General features: G+C 47.3%; 1 protein-coding gene across 1 annotated transcript in view; it reads right to left on the bottom strand.

Moving 5' to 3' along the window:
- Positions 1-9,179: 9,179 nt before the first annotated feature.
- Positions 9,180-25,000, bottom strand: part of LOC138966068 (cytochrome P450 2J4-like) — a 26,307-nt gene continuing 10,486 nt past the window's right edge. The window contains exons 5-6 of the mRNA XM_070338157.1: positions 24,021-24,461; positions 9,180-10,597 (exon numbers count right to left, since the gene is read on the bottom strand). Of these exons, the coding sequence (XP_070194258.1) occupies positions 10,416-10,597; positions 24,021-24,461 (623 nt within the window). The 3' untranslated portion in view covers positions 9,180-10,415. The remainder of the gene's footprint in view (positions 10,598-24,020; positions 24,462-25,000) is intronic.

Below are 25,000 nucleotides of genomic sequence, written 5' to 3'. Positions count from 1 at the left end.
TAGAGTGTCACAGGTCAGTTTTCGTCAGCCTGTTTCTTTCTGCGTGCGCCTTCCAAAGGAAGTTTATGGAAGGAAAACACGCCGCCTTTTCGTATTAGCTAAAGAAACAGGTACTGCCTGGACTTTACTTTCCTTCACTCTTTCCCATGCTCTCGAAGTAGCGGAGAAAGGTCAACATTGGTTTACATAATTTAATACATGGATAGTGTTAATAAAATTCTTGCAATGCAGCACACATTAATCAGGTTAGTCTATATTTTTGCTAAATATCAGTATCGTACTAAATGTATCACACACTGTTCAAGCTAGGTCATGTTACTTGCATCACAGCACACTCTGATCAAATGTCTATTGCTGCTGGATTTCAATTTTGTCACGGTAATCTAACGTGACTCCGCTGCTGCAAACGTTCTTCAGAATTTTCCCTTTTGGAGGACGTCAGAACAAAAGGAATACACATAATGTTTATGAAGTTTTGACTTAGCTCGATGTCATTGAAAAGGTACTCGAGATGACGTGCAGCACTTGACTGGTCTTGAAGACCGCGCTCCTGGTTTGGGTCATCACTCTTCTTCTCAAGACACCATCATCAAGTTAATAGCAGTAGTAGTCTGGTTACATCTCTCTCCACAATTACGGCAACATGAGGAAGAGGAAGATGAATGAATCAATTGGACCGTGGGTTCCTGAAACAGATCAAAGGGCCATATGTGTTACCTACACAGCCTGTCTAAAAGACTTGGTTTGTTCATATTTTATTATCGTTCTCTCTATTACTGTGTTTCGGAAAATGGGGATTTGGTAACAGCGCACATTCAAACGTACACAACTTGACAACAACACAATGTACATGACTGACACGATACACTCATCTCCGCCCAGATCCCGTGGAACGATTGTCGATGTAATAATCACAGTCACTTACCTTCAAAGAAGGGGAACGGCTTTTCCTCCAAGCGTTCTTCGCTCCATGGACTTGCGGAAAACGACCCTCTCGTGAAACGATTTTAGTTTACGTCAGTACACTTGGATACGTCATATGAATACGTCACTTGGCTACGTCGTGTAATGCGCGAGTAGTCTCGGTTGCCTATTCTATTCTTGACAGGTTCGCGCTTCAGAATTCATGACAGCCCCTTTCTTGAGAATGAATTTCCCAAATTTAGTCACTATATGAAGCGCGACTTAAATAATCTGATCCATGGTTGTCACAACCCGGTATTTCTTACCTCCTTTCTTCTTCACAAAAACGATTGGAGCATTGTACGGTGAGTTTGCCGGTTCAATGACCCCAAGCTTCAACATCTCGTCGATCTCGTCTTCGACCGTTTTCACCATCGCATGAGGTATGGGTCTCGGTCGAACAAACACAGGTTTCTTCTCTGTAAGTTCGATTCTGCACTTCTCCAAGTTGGTAGTAATCGGTACATCAGTCAGATTCTTGGAGAATGCACTACAGATCGCTTTCGCCTCTTTTGTTCTTTCTCTACTCAATTCTTTACAGAAGTTCATGTTTGTGACATCTTCTGTACGAGTAGTTTCCAGCAGAGGAATCATCTTCTGAGTGTCTATTCGGAAGATATCATCGTTCGTCGTATCATCTTCCTCGATGACTACGGCTATGTGTTCTTCTGCTTCTTCTTTTTTTTCGTCAATTCTGTTTCTGAGGTCGACAACGTATTCTGCTGTCGTCTTCTGTTCACCTTCGACCGATTCATCAGTCCATGCACGACGCAGAACCTGCATGGGACCTCTGATGGTCTTGCCATACCGCATTTCAAAGGGTGAGAACCCCAGACTGTCTTGAGGTGCTTTCTTGGTTCTGCCTTTTGGCGCTGTTCTTTGGCATGTGTCACACGAGAGACAGTAACGTTTTATGTCTCCGACCAAACCTGGCCACCAGAACTCACACCTGATTCTATCAGTGGTTTTCTTCTGCCCGAGATGACCTGTCATCGGGTGGTCGTGCCCAAAAGAAAGCACTTTGCTTCTCATTTCTTTGGGAACAACGACTTTACTAGATTCACTCCCGGTTTTGTCGAGGGTTGTCCTGTACAAGATTTCTTTCTTGTATACATATTTCACACCGTGGAATGATTCTCCTGAAACAGCCATTTGGCGTACTTTTGCCAGTGTTTCATCATCATTCTGAGCCTTCTTGAGATCTTGCGGGGAATACATCTTGTGTGTATTTCTGTCATCATGACTAGTTCCCGGCACAGGTTTCTCATTCCGTTTTTTTTTTTTCTTCTCTTGCTTCCGTGTACTGACCGCCGCGTTGGTCTCACCTTGATACCAACTCGGGTCACGTACTGGAAACAAAGGGGTCTTCCTCTTGTTCTGGCCTACACCATACCATTTTCCTATGAGGACAGGATAAATGGGATCTTCGAGTATGACCACTTCGGTTTTGGCATCAAAATACGGACAGTCAATGTGGGCCACAGCCGTGGGACACAATTTCCGTGTTTTCTTCTCTGCGAGAGTAGTTTCTTTTTTCTTTGCCAAGTACCTTTCTTCAGGTATAAGGTCGGCACTGACCATAATACCTGAGCACCCGGAATCGCGTAATGCTTTTACGATTCGGCCGTCTAACTTGATGAACACTTCCTCTTTGAAATCCTTCTTTTCGCACGACTTGCACAGCTTGTCAAGATGTACGGGGATTTCTTGTTCATCAAATTCATTTCGAACATGAACTGCGTGAGCGCCTTCTCCCTTATTGGGACAAAATCGTGACGTGTGTCCTTTGCCTCTGCAAAAAAAACAACAGCCTGTGGCTTTCAGTCTTTGCTTTTCCTCATCGCTCACGTATTTATGTTCTTTCTGTGACGATTTCTCTTTCGCGTCACTTTTGACGACATTCGAACTTTTCGTGTTCGAAAACGCGCTGCCGCTAGAATGGTTTTGGTGAGATTGCCGTGGCCTGATGTTAGAACGTGATTGTTCGTACTCCGTGGCAATTTCGCCCATTTCTTTCGCAGACTTCGGTTTCCGATCAAGTACGTGCAACATCACTTCGGCAGGGAAGGTGTTCTCTAATTGTTCTCTGAGAACTAGATCCTTCAGATCTGCCACATGTTCATCGCACTTGGCTAACTCGATCCATTTATCGAGGATGCGCTCAAGTTTGGTGACATGTTCTTTGTACGTGTCAGATGGGTTTCGCTTCAGCTGACGGAATTTCTTCCGATATTGATCTGCTGTCAGTTGAAATCCATCATACAACGCATTCTTCAAAGTGTTGTAGTTGCGCGCGTCTTCGAAACTGAGTTTTGCATAAATGGTTCTCGCCTTTCCTTTCAGGAAATACACCATTCTCGTAGCTTTGCGTTCGTCGTCGAGATGACAGTCGGTTGCATAATGTTCAAATTGTGCAAACCAACTCTCGATGTCGTCTTTGTCATCAAGAAAAGGGATTTTTGGGATAAAGTCGTCATCCCCACGACGCCTCGACGCGTTATTGTTGGCGTTGTCTCGGCGTGCTTCCGTTTGTATCCTCAACTGTTCTAGCTGAAACGCGCGATCGGCTTCTCGTTCACGTTCGAGAACTTCACGTTCACGTTCACGTTCCTCTCGTGCGCGTTCTTCACGTTCACGTTCGCGTTCGTGAGCTTCTCGTTCCTCTCGTGCGCGTTCTTCAGCTACAAACTCACGCAAGTCTTTGCCTTCGAGTCCTAACTCACGTCCTATCGCCAAAAGTTCGCGAGTCCACTCTAATCCGGATTTTACAGGGTGGATCGGACCTGCACGTTCATTACTCGCAGCGGATACATAAGTCGTTACACGTGCGCCTAACGTCTGAGAATCATTATCGCTCGATTCTCCTTGGGTGTTGACATATGTGTCACCCCCTTCAACATCTGAAACTACGGCCTCGGCCGTATTCTGGTTCTGCGGGTCAGCGTTCATTCTTGCTATATGCGCCCTAGTACTCGGGTGTTTGGATGTTTGCATATCCTTTACGTTAACTCACACACAGATATTCACTGAATCAAACTGCAAATACGTGATGCTCGGTTGAAAAACCGATTTGACTAAACTGCTTTTCACACACTATTTACTAGAGAGAGAAAACTCCCCCACTATATAATGAAGTGTTACTTTAGTGAAGCTCACTTTGCTACTTGAATTCATGAACGTTCAACGTTACCTCAGTAAACGTTACGTGTCCCAATGACACGATTTCTCTGAACCATTCTAATATCCTTTTATAACCACGGATACCTAACACTAGAATTTATGGTTCTTCTGGTATATGTCAAACAATATACCGTTCTATCGAGTGAACTTCATTTTAATATCTCATCGGAGCTCCATCAACGTGGACCTTTCGCCTATATCAATATCAACTCGATTCTATCGCACAGTAAGTCGAAATAAGATTCTTCAATTATCTACTGCTGTATAGACAATAATCTAAATTTCCTAACCCTTACTCTTGGCGTTGTGAAGTGTGACTGTCTGCAGAATCAACTTCACTTCCACGGTCCTTCTGGACGAAGATGAGTGCTATCCCTCGTATATAACCCAATTCGCCCACCAACCTCCCACGGCGACCAACAATATTATAATTTTGTCGACTAAGGGACACAGGATGGCCTGACAGGGTGTTAGTCCACTGTCTTCTGTTATAGCCTTTTGTTTAGCACAGCCAAATAGGGGGAACTAAACTACTATAACATTAGTGCTTTACGTGAATTATTATAGTGACGTCAAAGCCTTGCGTCACTCTTCATTTGGATTATTCCCGTGTGCTGAAGCACACACGTCAGACTCTGTTATCGTTAAATGATGAACTAACTATAAACATGAATAAATACAAAAGTTGATTTATACGATGATGAACATGAACGGACGAACACACAAACGAAAAACGAATAGGGAATTTGTTTGAAGAAAATTTGTTTGGGGAAGCCAAATTGAAATTACGAGTTACAAAATCCCGGACGAAGCCCCCATATGTCACAGGTCAGTTTTCGTCAGCCTGTTTCTTTCTGCGTGCGCCTTCCAAAGGAAGTTTATGGAAGGAAAACACGCCGCCTTTTCGTATTAGCTAAAGAAACAGGTACTGCCTGGACTTTACTTTCCTTCACTCTTTCCCATGCTCTCGAAGTAGCGGAGAAAGGTCAACATTGGTTTACATAATTTAATACATGGATAGTGTTAATAAAATTCTTGCAATGCAGCACACATTAATCAGGTTAGTCTATATTTTTGCTAAATATCAGTATCGTACTAAATGTATCACACACTGTTCAAGCTAGGTCATGTTACTTGCATCACAGCACACTCTGATCAAATGTCTATTGCTGCTGGATTTCAATTTTGTCACGGTAATCTAACGTGACTCCGCTGCTGCAAACGTTCTTCAGAATTTTCCCTTTTGGAGGACGTCAGAACAAAAGGAATACACATAATGTTTATGAAGTTTTGACTTAGCTCGATGTCATTGAAAAGGTACTCGAGATGACGTGCAGCACTTGACTGGTCTTGAAGACCGCGCTCCTGGTTTGGGTCATCACTCTTCTTCTCAAGACACCATCATCAAGTTAATAGCAGTAGTAGTCTGGTTACATCTCTCTCCACAATTACGGCAACATGAGGAAGAGGAAGATGAATGAATCAATTGGACCGTGGGTTCCTGAAACAGATCAAAGGGCCATATGTGTTACCTACACAGCCTGTCTAAAAGACTTGGTTTGTTCATATTTTATTATCGTTCTCTCTATTACTGTGTTTCGGAAAATGGGGATTTGGTAACAGCGCACATTCAAACGTACACAACTTGACAACAACACAATGTACATGACTGACACGATACACTCATCTCCGCCCAGATCCCGTGGAACGATTGTCGATGTAATAATCACAGTCACTTACCTTCAAAGAAGGGGAACGGCTTTTCCTCCAAGCGTTCTTCGCTCCATGGACTTGCGGAAAACGACCCTCTCGTGAAACGATTTTAGTTTACGTCAGTACACTTGGATACGTCATATGAATACGTCACTTGGCTACGTCGTGTAATGCGCGAGTAGTCTCGGTTGCCTATTCTATTCTTGACAGGTTCGCGCTTCAGAATAATAATTCATGACAGAGAGACTAAGAAAGAGAGAGAGAGAGACTAAGAAAGAGAGAGAGAGAGAGACTAAGAAAGAGAGAGAGAGAGAGAGACTAAGAAAGAGAGAGAGAGAGAGAGACTAAGAAAGAGAGAGAGACTAAGAAAGAGAGAGAGACAAAGAAAGAGAGAGAGAGACTAAGAAAGAGAGAGAGAGAGAGACTAAGAAAGAGAGAGAGAGAGACTAAAAAAAGAGAGAGAGAGAGACTAAGAAAGAGAGAGAGAGAGAGAGACTAAGAGAGAGAAAGAGAGACTAAGAAAGAGAGAGAGACTAAGAGAGAGAGAGAGAGAGAGAGACTAAGAAAGAGAGAGAGAGAGACTAAGAGAGAGAGAGAGACTAAGAAAGAGAGAGAGAGAGAGAGACTAAGAAAGAGAGAGAGAGAGAGAGACTAAGAAAGAGAGAGAGAGAGACTAAGAAAGAGAGAGAGAGAGAGACTAAGAAGAGAGAGAGAGAGAGACTAAGAAAGAGAGAGAGACTAAGAGAGAGAGAGACTAAGAAAGAGAGAGAGACTAAGAGAGAGAGAGAGAGACTAAGAAAGAGAGAGAGAGACTAAGAAAGAGAGAGAGAGAGACTAAGAAAGAGAGAGAGAGAGACTAAGAAAGAGAGAGAGACTAAGAAAGAGAGAGAGAGAGACTAAGAAAGAGAGAGAGAGAGAGACTAAGAAAGAGAGAGAGAGAGACTAAGAAAGAGAGAGAGAGAGAGAGAGAGAGACTAAGAAAGAGAGAGAGAGAGAGACTAAGAAAGAGAGAGAGAGAGAGAGAGAGACTAAGAAAGAGAGAGAGAGACGAAGAAAGAGAGAGAGAGACTAAGAAAGAGAGAGAGAGAGAGAGAGACTAAAAAAGAGAGAGAGAGAGACTAAGAAAGAGAAAGAGAGACTAAGAAAGAGAGAGAGAGAGAGACTAAAAAAGAGAGAGAGAGACTAAGAAAGAGAGAGAGAGAGACTAAGAAAGAGAGAGAGAAAGAGACTAAGAAAGAGAGAGAGACTAAGAGAGAGAGAGAGAGAGACTAAGAAAGAGAGAGAGACTAAGAAAGAGAGAGAGAGAGACTAAGAAAGAGAGAGAGAGACTAAGAAAGAGAGAGAGAGAGACTAAGAAAGAGAGAGAGAGAGAGAGACTAAGAAAGAGAGAGAGAGACTAAGAAAGAGAGAGAGAGACTAAGAAAGAGAGAGAGACTAAGAAAGAGAGAGAGAGAGACTAAGAAAGAGAGAGAGAGAGAGAGACTAAGAAAGAGAGAGAGAGAGACTGAGAAAGAGAGAGAGAGAGAGAGAGACTAAGAAAAAGAGAGAGAGAGACTAAGAAAGAGAGAGAGAGACTAAGAAAGAGAGAGAGAGAGAGACTAAGAAAGAGAGAGAGAGAGACTAAGAAAGAGAGAGAGACTAAGAAAGAGAGAGAGAGAGAGACTAAGAAAGAGAGAGAGAGAAAGACTAAGAAAGAGAGAGAGACTAAGAAAGAGAGAGAGACTAAGAAAGAGAGAGAGAGAGAGAGAGAGACTAAGAAAGAGAGAGAGAGAGACTCAGAAAGAGAGAGAGAGAGACTAAAAAAAGAGAGAGAGAGAGACTAAGAAAGAGAGAGAGAGAGAGAGACTAAGAGAGAGAAAGAGAGACTAAGAAAGAGAGAGAGACTAAGAGAGAGAGAGAGAGAGAGACTAAGAAAGAGAGAGAGAGAGACTAAGAGAGAGAGAGAGACTAAGAAAGAGAGAGAGAGAGAGAGACTAAGAAAGAGAGAGAGAGAGACTAAAAAAGAGAGAGAGAGACTAAGAAAGAGAGAGAGAGAGAGACTAAGAGAGAGAAAGAGAGACTAAGAAAGAGAGAGAGACTAAGAGAGAGAGAGACTAAGAAAGAGAGAGAGACTAAGAGAGAGAGAGAGAGACTAAGAAAGAGAGAGAGAGACTAAGAAAGAGAGAGAGAAAGAGAGACTAAGAAAGAGAGAGAGAGAGACTAAGAAAGAGAGAGAGAGAGACTAAGAAAGAGAGAGAGACTAAGAAAGAGAGAGCGAGAGACTAAGAAAGAGAGAGAGAGAGAGACTAAGAAAGAGAGAGAGAGACTAAGAAAGAGAGAGAGAGAGAGAGAGACTAAGAAAGAGAGAGAGAGAGAGACTAAGAAAGAGAGAGAGAGAGAGAGAGAGAGACTAAGAAAGAGAGAGAGAGACTAAGAAAGAGAGAGAGACTAAGAAAGAGAGAGAGAGAAAGACTAAGAAAGAGAGAGAGAAAGAGAGACTAAGAAAGAGAGAGAGACTAAGAGAGAGAGAGAGAGAGAGAGAGACTAAGAAAGAGAGAGAGAGAGACTAAGAGAGAGAGAGAGAGACTAAGAAAGAGAGAGAGAGAGACTAAGAAAGAGAGAGAGAGACTAAGAAAGAGAGAGAGAGACTAAGAAAGAGAGAGAGCGAGAGACTAAGAAAGAGAGAGAGAGACTAAGAGAGAGAGAGACTAAGAAAGAGAGAGAGAGAGAGACTAAGAAAGAGAGAGAGACTAAGAAAGAGAGACAGAGAGAGAGACTAAGAGAGAGAGACAGAGAGACAGAGAGAGAGACAGACAGAGAGAGAGACAGACAGAGAGAGACAGAGACAGACAGTCAGACAGTCAGATAGACGGATAGACGGATAGACAGACAGACAGACAGACAGAGCAACTGACAACAGACATACAGACAGAGAGATACGGACAGACAAACAGAGAGACAGACAGTCTCTTGGAGACAAACAGGCAGACAGACACTGTTCCGCCGCTTTGGTAATTATGGGTGTAGCAGAACCCGCGCCGTCGGCAGAGGGATAGTTACAATCACTACTACTCTTTAAAAGTATGGGTATGTGTGAACCCGCGCCATCGGTAGTGTTTATGTAAATTATCATAATCAATTAATTCTGATGTTTTGTCATGTACACACTAAAAATTTGCAGACAGAGAGCAAATTAGGTGTGTGAGAGATACTTAAAATTTCAAAACGATACCTTTAATGGTTCCAGAGTTACAATGATTTTAGTGTGTCTCTGGGTACAGGTGAACCCAGGAAGCACGGCAAAGGTTAAGCAGCATTTCCCAAGAGGAACACCGTGGCTTCAGTCTGATGCTAAACGGCACTGCACCGGTCTCGGAGCTGTCGCCAGTGTCGGCAGACGACACATTGGATTCGCACGGCCACTTCAACTCCAGCCGTCTCCACTGCCACTGCCACAATCACATCCCAGCAAACGCTAACAACACTGTTTGCAAGGCCTGTGCACGTTGGTACCATCAACATCAACCAATATTTGTCCAGTCACCAAACCGAGAAGTGACCATCTGAAAGCTGTCGACTCGCCTGGCTCCGACTTGACTGTCATCCTATCGCGGAAGGATATGCTTTGCTGTTGTTGTTCCTTTTGGTTTCTTTTATCCTGTGGCCACTGCTTTTCTTTTTATCTGGTATATTTTGAAGTGACCATCATTTCGTTGTTCGAATTTATTTAATCAATGTTCAATATTAAACTTAACAGTGTTAACAAAGGCGAACTACTTTGTCCTAGTTTGAGAGTGTGTCATGGCGGAGGAATGAATGTCAAATTGAGTAAAGTGGTTTGAAGTTCTAAAGCGGGTTGATCCAAAGGCAATAGCGCTGTCGGTGACTTTTAGTTAGATCTGGCACAGAAGTATATAATGTAGGATAAACAGAATACTACATGGCTTGCTGTGTCGTACCAGATTTACACTCGTTTGCTTTTTCAAATAGTGAACAGCTCGCTTTCGCTCGCAGTTCACTATTTAAAAAAACAACTCGTGTAAATCTGGTACGACACAGCAAGCCATGTAGTATTCTCTATTTATGTGTACAATGTGTACATGTGTGAGTGTGTGTGTGTGTGTGTGTGTGTGCGTGTGTGTGTGTGTGTGTGTGTGTGTGTATGTGTGTGTATGTGTGTGTGCGTGTGTCTGTGTGTGCGTGTGTGTCTGTATGTGTATGTGTATGTCTGTGTGTGTCTGTGTGCATGTGACCGTGTGTGTCAAAGTGTGTGTTTTAATGTATACCATTACCAATGACCATGTTGGCATGTATGCTATGAACATTTTTTTTTTCTCTCTTTGTCTGATTTAATAACCATGTTTTTATGTTTTTGCTTTGCTTCTTCTTCTGCTTTAATATTATGCACTGCTTAGTTAATTCCCTCTTGGGCGAGGGCTGGATGAAAAAAGATCTTTGCTGTATCTACTCCATTACCCTCGAAAAATAAAGTTGGTTCGTTCGTTCGTTCGTTCGTTCTCTCTCAAATCCAGTTTAACTCCCTTCTTCTTATAACCACAGAGCTTACACTGTGACAGCAGTTACTGTCTCGGGATAGCTCGCACTTTAAACGGCGCCGGTGAGAGAGAAAATCCCATGATTCCTTCTAAAGATGGTAGAGGTTCCTGTTCCGGTGGCAGGAAGCGGAAGCGCTGTATCAGGGTGGACAGGTAGAGAAAGAGTTCCATGCGGGCAAGGGACTCTCCCAGACACACACGACGACCTGCACATTAAGAACAGAGAAAGGCTGAAATGCTAAGTATGTTTTGGTCTATAACATATGTAGGCTATATATAATGTTGAACATACGTTGTCAACTTGGTTTCTCACATGCACCTAATGGCTTTGCCGTGAAGGCGTAACACTTAACGTTCTCTCTTCTCGGCCGTCAGCTTGTTACAGTACGTCAAATCCATTTTCCCCAAAACATTCTGCGTACTGGCTAGTGCAGAATCAACCCCCTCCCAACAAGTTTTACAAGTGCCACACGTTTGTAGTGAGGTTTTGGCCCCAGGGGGCTAAGAAACCACACCTCAATAAAGTTAATCCAGTATTGAACATGAATGCAAACATACTAACTGTCACGATCGGGTGACAGAGACCAAGAAAGTGTCACTCAGTGGAGTGCCTGTTCTTGGTCGGTTATGATAGAAAGCGCCTGTGCGTGATATTGGACACAGCAGAGTTTGCTGACAGTGCTCCCGAGCACGGATGTTTTGAAACGCACGAGCTTCACAGTGCGGGTTTCTGCTGTCATAGAGCTGACAGGTTTTTCGCTGACAGCGCACACGGGATTTTCAGGGATTGAGTTTCTCGTGTCTTTTTTCTGCTTGGGGAGGCAAAATTGTGTATAGCTGGACTGGTTTTGTGACAAGGTCAGTCACGTGTTATTTGGCTAGGTTGTCTGACAGAGACACGAGTACGGGGCACTTGACACCCAGCGGCAGAAGGGGAAGGATCTAATACAGTTTCTAGAGTATGATGGTTTTTCACCGAATATTATATTCGGCACTCTAGGGGAACTTCCACTGCCACATGTTTTGCTGAGGACAAGTCGTCAACATTTCCTTCGTCGGCGATGGCTTTCGCATAAGGATTCGACAAGGGGTTCTGGACGGTTTTGGTCACTGTTGACGAACAGAGGCTGTTCCAGGGAGGAAGCGGACTTTGCTTCCATTGAGAGTACAATCATAGGCTTTTGAGGTAATAAATCATTATTTAACGCTGTTGATGAGTCTGTGTTGTGGAATGAAATACTCTGTTGTTCTTTCCAGGTTAGCGCATAATTTACTCTCTGACGCTAAAATACTAATCTGTATATGGTTTTTGCAGATAGGGAGAGAAGGACGGAAAATGGCTGTTTTGTTGTTGTAAAAAGTCCGTTTTGTGCAGGCCCACGTGCTCGATGAGATATTTAAAGATGACATGTTTTAAGGTGGTGGGTGAGGGGTAGCTGACATGTTTAGTGCACCGATGCTTTCTGTTTGCAGCCTTCGTTCGTTTTCGGTTCGTGTTCCTGTAACCGCTGCACGGCTGCCTTTGACGGGACACTGCTAGCTGCAGACGTTGGAGCTGGGACCTGAGGAAGCTACGCTAACCGGCTAACCAGCAGACCGGCTAACCAGCAGACCGGCTAACCAGCGAACCGGCTAACCAGCAACCCGGCTAACCAGCAACCCGGCTAACCAGCGGACCGGCTAACCAGCGAACCGGCTAACCAGCGGGCCGGCTAACCAGCGAACCGACTAACCAGCATACCGGCTAAGCAGCAGCAGCAGAGATAAAGCTAAGTGCACCATGTCTTACGCACCCCGTTGACCACCGTTGTCTTTTCTTATCTGTGATTTCATTGGAGTAGTGACAACGTGGGGTGTGTGACCCCTGCATGAACTAGAGCTTTTTGAACAGAACATTCTCATTTGACTGTATTTACACGGGATCAGCGTGTTACTATAATTTTCTATATACTACTGGCATTTTGTCAGTGACCACGGGTTTTTTTACGTGTTGAGAACGTAAAAGGAACATATTTTGAGTGAAGGCTCGAGGGAGGTGGAGAGTTTATACATAAACAGGCGTCTGAAACTTATACTTTTGTTGACTCTATTTAATTGTATGCCTGCGAGAGTGGATCGTGGTGTGGTTAGTTAATTAGTAGTAATTAACCGGTTCATAATCACCTTGAGTGATATATTGAAACGTGACACATGGGGGCCAAGCCGGGATTTACTCAGTTAATTTCTGACTGATAAAGACCCACCAATTAAGGATAACTAAGAGCAGATAATCTCGTCAGTGCTCGACTTATTTTCTGCTTGGTGCTACCCTTTTTTGTATAGTTTTGATCATATACCACACCTTAAGCGATTCACATCTTGCAGGAAATGTAAATTGTAATTTGTGAGTTATTGTATGCGCTAACTGTGATTACTTCCCTTTTCCTTTGTTTGTGAATCTTTGTTGTTGTACGTTCAGAGTTTTCCGTTGCAGAGAGCTGAGCGGGGTTAGCGGATTTGTTATTCGTTTTACTCAGTTTTCTCTACATTGTTTGTTTCGCATTCTGTAACAGGTTACATTTCTACCGTCTTGTTTTACTTGGATTTTTCTCCATATTTTGACTTTGTTGGAATTTTGGGGGGGAAGGGTCCGAGGACTTCTGTCCTAACCAAGGCTGTGGGAGACACTCTGTTTCACCGCAAAAAGCAGCCGATAAAGTAGGCCACGGCTGTGGGAAACACTTTGTTTCACCGCAAAAAGCAGCCATAAAGTAGGCTACGCGATTTGTTCTACACCGTTTGGATTTTTCTTCTGCATTTTCTGGTTGCGGGATTTTTGTATCCACCGCTTTCATCACCGCGTGTTCTAGCTATAGCTGCGTTAGACTTACTTTTGTGATAAAGCTTTGCTAAAACTAACCATGGCTACAGGGGGATCTCCTACGAGGAGAATAACTTTCGAGACTCCTGGGAGCGAGGAACAGACAGAGCGAGACGCACGCGTTAGAGCGCGTAGTTTGCTTAAGCGCAAGGAGTTAGAACGTAAAGAAGACATAGAGCGACAGACGAGAAAAGAAGAGCTTGACAGACAAGAACGACAGGCCGAACGGGACAGACAGGACAAGAAAGAGAAAGACGAACGTGACAGACAGGAAAAGAAAGACGAACGTGACAGACAAGAACGGAAAGAGAAAGATGAACGAGACAGACAAGAAAAGAAAGAGAAAGATGAACGAGACAGACAAGAAAAGGAAAAGAAAGATGAACGAGACAGACAAGAAAGGGAACGACAGGCCGAACGACAGGCCGAACGTGACCGACAGGATAAGAAAGACGAGCTTGAGAGACAGGAACGACAGGCCGAACGTGACAGACAGGACAAACAGGCGGATCGCGATCACCAGCTAGAACTAGCTAGGCTACAGGCCGAGAAAGGTACGCTTACTCAGGCTAGCGCGCCGACATTTGTTGCCGACCGTACGAGACTGCCGACGTTCGACGATGACAAGGACGAGCTCGACGACTTTTTACGCCGGTTTGAGCGCATTGCATCCGACCAGAAGTGGGAAGAGGCCACGTGGGCTAGCCGCCTCAGCACCTGCTTGAAAGGACGCGCATTGCAGCTCTACAACGCTTTGGAGGACGACGAGGCGAGAGACTATCAGGCACTTAAGAAGGCGTTACTCCAGCGCTTTAACCTGACTGCTGAAGCCTACAGACGACGTCTGCGTAACAGCAAGAGACTGAGCGGCGAGCTGAGTCATCAGTTTGTGGCACGCCTTAATCTCTACCTGCGGCGCTGGGTGGAGATGGCCGAGAAGAACTGGACTGTAGACGACCTTGCCGACCTCATTGTCATGGAACAACTGATGTCCAGCCTGCGACCTGAGGTGGTGACCTTCGTGCAGGAGCACCAGCCAAAGACTACTCAGGAGGCAGCCGACTGGATCAGAGTACACGAGGACGCCCAGGCGATCTCCGGCAAATCTTCAGGCTCACGGCCAGGAAAATCAGGAAATTCGGGTTCTTCAGGACCCAAGGACGGGAAGGACGATCAGGGACACAAGGGATCAAGTTCCAGATCTGACATCCAGTGTTACTACTGCAACAAGCGGGGCCACGTGAAGAAGGACTGCCACAGGAGACAGGCTGACCAGAAGGGCGTACACTTTGTTGGCAGTGAGGAGCTAAGGGATGTCACGAGCTCATGCACAATTCCACAACTCTGCGTTCCGTGCTCCAGGAAACATTTCCAGCCCCACTGCAACGTCTACGTTAACGGAGTGAAGGGCGAAGGTCTGCGGGACACAGGGGCAGACATGATAGTGGTTCGGGCGAGTCTGGTTCCAGCTATGGCCTACACAGGAGACAGCATCAGGGTGAGAATGGCCGAGGCATCTCACGCTTACGACTTGAACACGGCAGTGATCAAGGTCGTAACACCGTTGTTCACGGGGACCATTGTGGCCGTCGTCATGGACGATCCTCCATGCGACCTGCTCATTGGAAACCGGGTTCAGTTTGTGGACGGCGTCACCAGGGAGGTTCCCGTTTATCGGTCTCCCGACGTCATTTCAGTGCTCACGCGGGCACAGGCGGAGCGAGAGGACAAACCTCTCAAACCTCTACCTGCTGCACGAGCTGCCCTGGGGAACGTGACCCCCGCGCTTCTCGCGAAGGCTCAGGCATCTGATCCGACACTAGCGACTCCTCGGGAGCACGCGAAGTCGGGGAAGGTGAAGCTGAGTGGGAAGCATGGGAGGTCAAGGTTCCTCAGGGACAAGAAGTTGCTCTACCGTGAGTTCAGCAACAAGGAGGGTACATTCAAACAGGTTGTCGTGCCTCGCGAGTTTCGCGAGGGTGTCATGGCAACGGCACACGACTCGATTCTGGGAGGTCATCTTGGTACCAAGAAGACCACGGATCGTGTCTGGCGCCACTTTTACTGGCCAGGCATCTGCACGGATGTCCGACGTTTCTGTGCGTCCTGCGATAAGTGCCAGAAGGTGGTTGCCAAAGGAAGGGTGAGGAAGGTCCCCTTAGAGAAGATGCCGCTCATCGACGAACCCTTTCGTCGGGTGGCAGTGGACATCATCGGGCCCATCTTGCCTGCGTCTGAGGACGGAAACAGATACATTTTGACCATGGTGGACTACGCTACTCGATACCCAGAGGCGATCCCTCTGAAATCGATTGAAGCCACGCGAGTAGCTGAGGCTCTGGTTACTATGTGGTCCCGGCTGGGAATTCCATCAGAGGTACTCACCGACAGAGGCACGCAGTTCACGGGAGGAGTGATGGCGGAGGCAGCACGACTGCTATCACTGGAGCAGCACTTCACCACTCCTTACCATGCTCAGTGCAACGGACTGGTGGAGAGGTTCAATGGCACCTTGAAGACCATGCTGAGGAAACTAGCTCAAGAGAAACCACGCACGTGGGACAGGTACATCCCAGCATTGCTTTTCGCATACCGCGAGGTTCCTCAGGAGAGCTTGGGCTTTTCCCCATTTGAGTTGTTGTACGGCAGACAGGTACGCGGTCCCATGGCTATCCTGCGTCAGGCTTGGACGGACGAAGAAGCTGACGAGGAGGTGCAGACGACAGCGACCTACATCGTAGAACTCAGGAACAGGATTGAAGAGACCTGCAAACTGGCTCAAGAGAACCTGGGAAGAGCAGCACAGCGTTACGCGCGAGGATTCGACCGCAAGGCACGGCCGCGCAGCTTCAAGATTGGAGAACGGGTGTTGCTACTTCTACCTGTCAAACACAACAAGCTACAACTGCAGTGGCAAGGACCTTTTGAGGTGACAGCGAGGGTGGGCCAGAACGACTACAGGATCATGATGCACGGGAAAGCACGCCTGTACCACGCCAACCTGCTGCGCGCCTACATAGAGAGGACAGCCTACGGGGAGAAGAACAAAGACCAGAAGAACAAAGACAAGAAGACAGAGAAGGTGGCAGTCATCAGGGGTGAAACGAGGGGTTGCTCGTTCTTGAGGACGACCTTTCTGTCTGGAAACAGACTATCAACCTCTGCAATATCTTCAGGTTGCAAGGTTGGCAAACGCCAGACTTATGCGCTGGGCGTTCATTCTCCAACCGTACCAATTTACGGTACGCGTCATTCCGGGCGCCAACAATGTTGGAGCTGACTTTCTCTCTCGGGCTGGAGAGGAGAACATGACTGTGAGCGAAACCGAGGTTTCGTCTTGAAGAGGGGAGGTGTGTCACGATCGGGTGACAGAGACCAAGAAAGTGTCACTCAGTGGAGTGCCTGTTCTTGGTCGGTTATGATAGAAAGCGCCTGTGCGTGATATTGGACACAGCAGAGTTTGCTGACAGTGCTCCCGAGCACGGATGTTTTGAAACGCACGAGCTTCACAGTGCGGGTTTCTGCTGTCATAGAGCTGACAGGTTTTTCGCTGACAGCGCACACGGGATTTTCAGGGATTGAGTTTCTCGTGTCTTTTTTCTGCTTGGGGAGGCAAAATTGTGTATAGCTGGACTGGTTTTGTGACAAGGTCAGTCACGTGTTATTTGGCTAGGTTGTCTGACAGAGACACGAGTACGGGGCACTTGACACCCAGCGGCAGAAGGGGAAGGATCTAATACAGTTTCTAGAGTATGATGGTTTTTCACCGAATATTATATTCGGCACTCTAGGGGAACTTCCACTGCCACATGTTTTGCTGAGGACAAGTCGTCAACATTTCCTTCGTCGGCGATGGCTTTCGCATAAGGATTCGACAAGGGGTTCTGGACGGTTTTGGTCACTGTTGACGAACAGAGGCTGTTCCAGGGAGGAAGCGGACTTTGCTTCCATTGAGAGTACAATCATAGGCTTTTGAGGTAATAAATCATTATTTAACGCTGTTGATGAGTCTGTGTTGTGGAATGAAATACTCTGTTGTTCTTTCCAGGTTAGCGCATAATTTACTCTCTGACGCTAAAATACTAATCTGTATATGGTTTTTGCAGATAGGGAGAGAAGGACGGAAAATGGCTGTTTTGTTGTTGTAAAAAGTCCGTTTTGTGCAGGCCCACGTGCTCGATGAGATATTTAAAGATGACATGTTTTAAGGTGGTGGGTGAGGGGTAGCTGACATGTTTAGTGCACCGATGCTTTCTGTTTGCAGCCTTCGTTTCGTTCGTTTCGGTTCGTGTTCCTGTAACCGCTGCACGGCTGCCTTTGACGGGACACTGCTAGCTGCAGACGTTGGAGCTGGGACCTGAGGAAGCTACGCTAACCGGCTAACCAGCAGACCGGCTAACCAGCAGACCGGCTAACCAGCGAACCGGCTAACCAGCAACCCGGCTAACCAGCAACCCGGCTAACCAGCGGACCGGCTAACCAGCGAACCGGCTAACCAGCGGGCCGGCTAACCAGCGAACCGACTAACCAGCATACCGGCTAAGCAGCAGCAGCAGAGATAAAGCTAAGTGCACCATGTCTTACGCACCCCGTTGACCACCGTTGTCTTTTCTTATCTGTGATTTCATTGGAGTAGTGACAACGTGGGGTGTGTGACCCCTGCATGAACTAGAGCTTTTTGAACAGAACATTCTCATTTGACTGTATTTACACGGGATCAGCGTGTTACTATAATTTTCTATATACTACTGGCATTTTGTCAGTGACCACGGGTTCTTTTACGTGTTGAGAACGTAAAAGGAACATATTTTGAGTGAAGGCTCGAGGGAGGTGGAGAGTTTATACATAAACAGGCGTCTGAAACTTATACTTTTGTTGACTCTATTTAATTGTATGCCTGCGAGAGTGGATCGTGGTGTGGTTAGTTAATTAGTAGTAATTAACCGGTTCATAATCACCTTGAGTGATATATTGAAACGTGACACATGGGGGCCAAGCCGGGATTTACTCAGTTAATTTCTGACTGATAAAGACCCACCAATTAAGGATAACTAAGAGCAGATAATCTCGTCAGTGCTCGACTTATTTTCTGCTTGGTGCTACCCTTTTTTGTATAGTTTTGATCATATACCACACCTTAAGCGATTCACATCTTGCAGGAAATGTAAATTGTAATTTGTGAGTTATTGTATGCGCTAACTGTGATTACTTCCCTTTTCCTTTGTTTGTGAATCTTTGTTGTTGTACGTTCAGAGTTTTCCGTTGCAGAGAGCTGAGCGGGGTTAGCGGATTTGTTATTCGTTTTACTCAGTTTTCTCTACATTGTTTGTTTCGCATTCTGTAACAGGTTACATTTCTACCGTCTTGTTTTACTTGGATTTTTCTCCATATTTTGACTTTGTTGGAATTTTGGGGGGGAAGGGTCCGAGGACTTCTGTCCTAACCAAGGCTGTGGGAGACACTCTGTTTCACCGCAAAAAGCAGCCGATAAAGTAGGCCACGGCTGTGGGAAACACTTTGTTTCACCGCAAAAAGCAGCCATAAAGTAGGCTACGCGATTTGTTCTACACCGTTTGGATTTTTCTTCTGCATTTTCTGGTTGCGGGATTTTTGTATCCACCGCTTTCATCACCGCGTGTTCTAGCTATAGCTGCGTTAGACTTACTTTTGTGATAAAGCTTTGCTAAAACTAACCATGGCTACAGGGGGATCTCCTACGAGGAGAATAACTTTCGAGACTCCTGGGAGCGAGGAACAGACAGAGCGAGACGCACGCGTTAGAGCGCGTAGTTTGCTTAAGCGCAAGGAGTTAGAACGTAAAGAAGACATAGAGCGACAGACGAGAAAAGAAGAGCTTGACAGACAAGAACGACAGGCCGAACGGGACAGACAGGACAAGAAAGAGAAAGACGAACGTGACAGACAGGAAAAGAAAGACGAACGTGACAGACAAGAACGGAAAGAGAAAGATGAACGAGACAGACAAGAAAAGAAAGAGAAAGATGAACGAGACAGACAAGAAAAGGAAAAGAAAGATGAACGAGACAGACAAGAAAGGGAACGACAGGCCGAACGACAGGCCGAACGTGACCGACAGGATAAGAAAGACGAGCTTGAGAGACAGGAACGACAGGCCGAACGTGACAGACAGGACAAACAGGCGGATCGCGATCACCAGCTAGAACTAGCTAGGCTACAGGCCGAGAAAGGTACGCTTACTCAGGCTAGCGCGCCGACATTTGTTGCCGACCGTACGAGACTGCCGACGTTCGACGATGACAAGGACGAGCTCGACGACTTTTTACGCCGGTTTGAGCGCATTGCATCCGACCAGAAGTGGGAAGAGGCCACGTGGGCTAGCCGCCTTAGCACCTGCTTGAAAGGACGCGCATTGCAGCTCTACAACGCTTTGGAGGACGACGAGGCGAGAGACTATCAGGCACTTAAAAAGGCGTTACTCCAGCGCTTTAACCTGACTGCTGAAGCCTACAGACGACGTCTGCGTAACAGCAAGAGACTGAGCGGCGAGCTGAGTCATCAGTTTGTGGCACGCCTTAATCTCTACCTGCGGCGCTGGGTGGAGATGGCCGAAAAGGACTGGACCGTCGACGACCTTGCCGACCTCATCGTCATGGAACAACTGATGTCCAGCCTGCGACCTGAGGTGGTGACCTTCGTGCAGGAGCACCAGCCAAAGACTACTCAGGAGGCAGCCGACTGGATCAGAGTACACGAGGACGCCCAGGCGATCTCCGGCAAATCTTCAGGCTCACGGCCAGGAAAATCAGGAAATTCGGGTTCTTCAGGACCCAAGGACGGGAAGGACGATCAGGGACACAAGGGATCAAGTTCCAGATCTGACATCCAGTGTTACTACTGCAACAAGCGGGGCCACGTGAAGAAGGACTGCCACAGGAGACAGGCTGACCAGAAGGGCGTACACTTTGTTGGCAGTGAGGAGCTAAGGGATGTCACGAGCTCATGCACAATTCCACAACTCTGCGTTCCGTGCTCCAGGAAACATTTCCAGCCCCACTGCAACGTCTACGTTAACGGAGTGAAGGGCGAAGGTCTGCGGGACACAGGGGCAGACATGATGGTGGTTCGGGCGAGTCTGGTTCCAGCTATGGCCTACACAGGAGACAGCATCAGGGTGAGAATGGCCGAGGCATCTCACGCTTACGACTTGAACACGGCAGTGATCAAGGTCGTAACACCGTTGTTCACGGGGACCATTGTGGCCGTCGTCATGGACGATCCTCCATGCGACCTGCTCATTGGAAACCGGGTTCAGTTTGTGGACGGCGTCACCAGGGAGGTTCCCGTTTATCGGTCTCCCGACGTCATTTCAGTGCTCACGCGGGCACAGGCGGAGCGAGAGGACAAACCTCTCAAACCTCTACCTGCTGCACGAGCTGCCCTGGGGAACGTGACCCCCGCGCTTCTCGCGAAGGCTCAGGCATCTGATCCGACACTAGCGACTCCTCGGGAGCACGCGAAGTCGGGGAAGGTGAAGCTGAGTGGGAAGCATGGGAGGTCAAGGTTCCTCAGGGACAAGAAGTTGCTCTACCGTGAGTTCAGCAACAAGGAGGGTACATTCAAACAGGTTGTCGTGCCTCGCGAGTTTCGCGAGGGTGTCATGGCAACGGCACACGACTCGATTCTGGGAGGTCATCTTGGTACCAAGAAGACCACGGATCGTGTCTGGCGCCACTTTTACTGGCCAGGCATCTGCACGGATGTCCGACGTTTCTGTGCGTCCTGCGATAAGTGCCAGAAGGTGGTTGCCAAAGGAAGGGTGAGGAAGGTCCCCTTAGAGAAGATGCCGCTCATCGACGAACCCTTTCGTCGGGTGGCAGTGGACATCATCGGGCCCATCTTGCCTGCGTCTGAGGACGGAAACAGATACATTTTGACCATGGTGGACTACGCTACTCGATACCCAGAGGCGATCCCTCTGAAATCGATTGAAGCCACGCGAGTAGCTGAGGCTCTGGTTACTATGTGGTCCCGGCTGGGAATTCCATCAGAGGTACTCACCGACAGAGGCACGCAGTTCACGGGAGGAGTGATGGCGGAGGCAGCACGACTGCTATCACTGGAGCAGCACTTCACCACTCCTTACCATGCTCAGTGCAACGGACTGGTGGAGAGGTTCAATGGCACCTTGAAGACCATGCTGAGGAAACTAGCTCAAGAGAAACCACGCACGTGGGACAGGTACATCCCAGCATTGCTTTTCGCATACCGCGAGGTTCCTCAGGAGAGCTTGGGCTTTTCCCCATTTGAGTTGTTGTACGGCAGACAGGTACGCGGTCCCATGGCTATCCTGCGTCAGGCTTGGACGGACGAAGAAGCTGACGAGGAGGTGCAGACGACAGCGACCTACATCGTAGAACTCAGGAACAGGATTGAAGAGACCTGCAAACTGGCTCAAGAGAACCTGGGAAGAGCAGCACAGCGTTACGCGCGAGGATTCGACCGCAAGGCACGGCCGCGCAGCTTCAAGATTGGAGAACGGGTGTTGCTACTTCTACCTGTCAAACACAACAAGCTACAACTGCAGTGGCAAGGACCTTTTGAGGTGACAGCGAGGGTGGGCCAGAACGACTACAGGATCATGATGCACGGGAAAGCACGCCTGTACCACGCCAACCTGCTGCGCGCCTACATAGAGAGGACAGCCTACGGGGAGAAGAACAAAGACCAGAAGAACAAAGACAAGAAGACAGAGAAGGTGGCAGTCATCAGGGGTGAAACGAGGGGTTGCTCGTTCTTGAGGACGACCTTTCTGTCTGGAAACAGACTATCAACCTCTGCAATATCTTCAGGTTATGCGCTGGGCGTTGATTCTCCAACCGTACCAATTTACGGTACGCGTCATACCGGGCGCCAACAATGTTGGAGCTGACTTTCTCTCTCGGGCTGGAGAGGAGAACATGACTGTGAGCGAAACCGAGGTTTCGTCTTGAAGAGGGGAGGTGTGTCACGATCGGGTGACAGAGACCAAGAAAGTGTCACTCAGTGGAGTGCCTGTTCTTGGTCGGTTATGATAGAAAGCGCCTGTGCGTGATATTGGACACAGCAGAGTTTGCTGACAGTGCTCCCGAGCACGGATGTTTTGAAACGCACGAGCTTCACAGTGCGGGTTTCTGCTGTCATAGAGCTGACAGGTTTTTCGCTGACAGCGCACACGGGATTTTCAGGGATTGAGTTTCTCGTGTCTTTTTTCTGCTTGGGGAGGCAAAATTGTGTATAGCTGGACTGGTTTTGTGACAAGGTCAGTCACGTGTTATTTGGCTAGGTTGTCTGACAGAGACACGAGTACGGGGCACTTGACACCCAGCGGCAGAAGGGGAAGGATCTAATACAGTTTCTAGAGTATGATGGTTTTTCACCGAATATTATATTCGGCACTCTAGGGGAACTTCCACTGCCACATGTTTTGCTGAGGACAAGTCGTCAACATTTCCTTCGTCGGCGATGGCTTTCGCATAAGGATTCGACAAGGGGTTCTGGACGGTTTTGGTCACTGTTGACGAACAGAGGCTGTTCCAGGGAGGAAGCGGACTTTGCTTCCATTGAGAGTACAATCATAGGCTTTTGAGGTAATAAATCATTATTTAACGCTGTTGATGAGTCTGTGTTGTGGAATGAAATACTCTGTTGTTCTTTCCAGGTTAGCGCATAATTTACTCTCTGACGCTAAAATACTAATCTGTATATGGTTTTTGCAGATAGGGAGAGAAGGACGGAAAATGGCTGTTTTGTTGTTGTAAAAAGTCCGTTTTGTGCAGGCCCACGTGCTCGATGAGATATTTAAAGATGACATGTTTTAAGGTGGTGGGTGAGGGGTAGCTGACATGTTTAGTGCACCGATGCTTTCTGTTTGCAGCCTTCGTTCGTTCGATCCGATTCGTTCGTTTTCGGTTCGTGTTCCTGTAACCGCTGCACGGCTGCCTTTGACGGGACACTGCTAGCTGCAGACGTTGGAGCTGGGACCTGAGGAAGCTACGCTAACCGGCTAACCAGCAGACCGGCTAACCAGCAGACCGGCTAACCAGCGAACCGGCTAACCAGCAACCCGGCTAACCAGCAACCCGGCTAACCAGCGGACCGGCTAACCAGCGAACCGGCTAACCAGCGGGCCGGCTAACCAGCGAACCGACTAACCAGCATACCGGCTAAGCAGCAGCAGCAGAGATAAAGCTAAGTGCACCATGTCTTACGCACCCCGTTGACCACCGTTGTCTTTTCTTATCTGTGATTTCATTGGAGTAGTGACAACGTGGGGTGTGTGACCCCTGCATGAACTAGAGCTTTTTGAACAGAACATTCTCATTTGACTGTATTTACACGGGATCAGCGTGTTACTATAATTTTCTATATACTACTGGCATTTTGTCAGTGACCACGGGTTTTTTTACGTGTTGAGAACGTAAAAGGAACATATTTTGAGTGAAGGCTCGAGGGAGGTGGAGAGTTTATACATAAACAGGCGTCTGAAACTTATACTTTTGTTGACTCTATTTAATTGTATGCCTGCGAGAGTGGATCGTGGTGTGGTTAGTTAATTAGTAGTAATTAACCGGTTCATAATCACCTTGAGTGATATATTGAAACGTGACACTAATCACAAATCATTATAATTAAAAAAGTCATCCAAAATCCACACAAAATACCTTTCAACAACAGCAACACCTCTCACCCTGTCCCTATCATTTTGACGTGTGAATCAATAACCAGACAATTAAAGCATCCCTTCTTACCGATGCCAAAGGGAATGAACTCTTCAGGTCTCGTCACTTTCCCGTCAGGACAGATAAATCTCTCAGGTCGGAAGTTGTCGGGGTCACCCCAGATCTCTGGGTCGAGCAGCACGGATTCTAGGTTGGGCAGGACGATGGCGTCTTTGGGGATGACGTAACCACGGAACGTGACGTCATCAGCAAGCCCATGAGGCACGGAGATAGGTACCATGTCGGCTCTGCGCAAGACCTCCATAATTGTGGCTTCCAGGTACTGGAGTTTCGGTCTGTCCTGCATGGTGGGCGCGCGGCCGGAGCCAATGACGTCAGAGATTTCCTTGAAACACTTGTCCTGCACCTTCGGGTAGTGGAGGAAGAAGAGCAGGGTCCAGAGGATGGCGGTGGCAGTCGACTCCGTGCCGGCAACGAACAAGTCAGCGATGCTGTTCAGCAGATTCTCGTCTGGAAGGAGATAGGGTACAAGTCAGGACAAAAGTATACAGAATGACAGACTTTATTTGCTATTATATTTGCGACCCCCTTCACGAATTGAATCTTAACTCGAAGCCAGATAGAAAGAGACAAGAGATGGAAATGAGGGAGGGGGATTGGAGAGGGAGGGAACCAGACAAGAAGAGAAGGAGGAGAGTGATAAAGAAAGAGAGAGGGGGAGACAGACTGAGAGGGGGAGGAGGGGGAGACGCAGGGGAGGAGGTGAAATAGGGAGAGGGGATGGGAGAGAGATCGAGAGAGAGGGAATGTGGGTGAGAGAGAGCGAGAACGGGTGATACAGGGCGTGAGAGAGAGATACAAAGAAAGAGACAGAGAAAAGGAGAGAGAGAGAGAGAGAGAGAGAGAGAGAGAGAGAGAGAGAGAGAGAGAAGGGGTGACAGAGGGCGTGAGAGGGAGATACACAGAAAGAGAGAGAGAGAAAGAGAGAGAGAGAGAAGGGGAATCAAGCAGGGGGTAGCATATATCATATATCCTTACCCCGTCCCGTC

Source organism: Littorina saxatilis, linkage group LG5 (genome assembly GCF_037325665.1).
Source record: "Littorina saxatilis isolate snail1 linkage group LG5, US_GU_Lsax_2.0, whole genome shotgun sequence".
Lineage (NCBI taxonomy): Eukaryota > Metazoa > Mollusca > Gastropoda > Littorinimorpha > Littorinidae > Littorina > Littorina saxatilis.
This window is presented reverse-complemented; position numbering and strand designations above follow the sequence as displayed.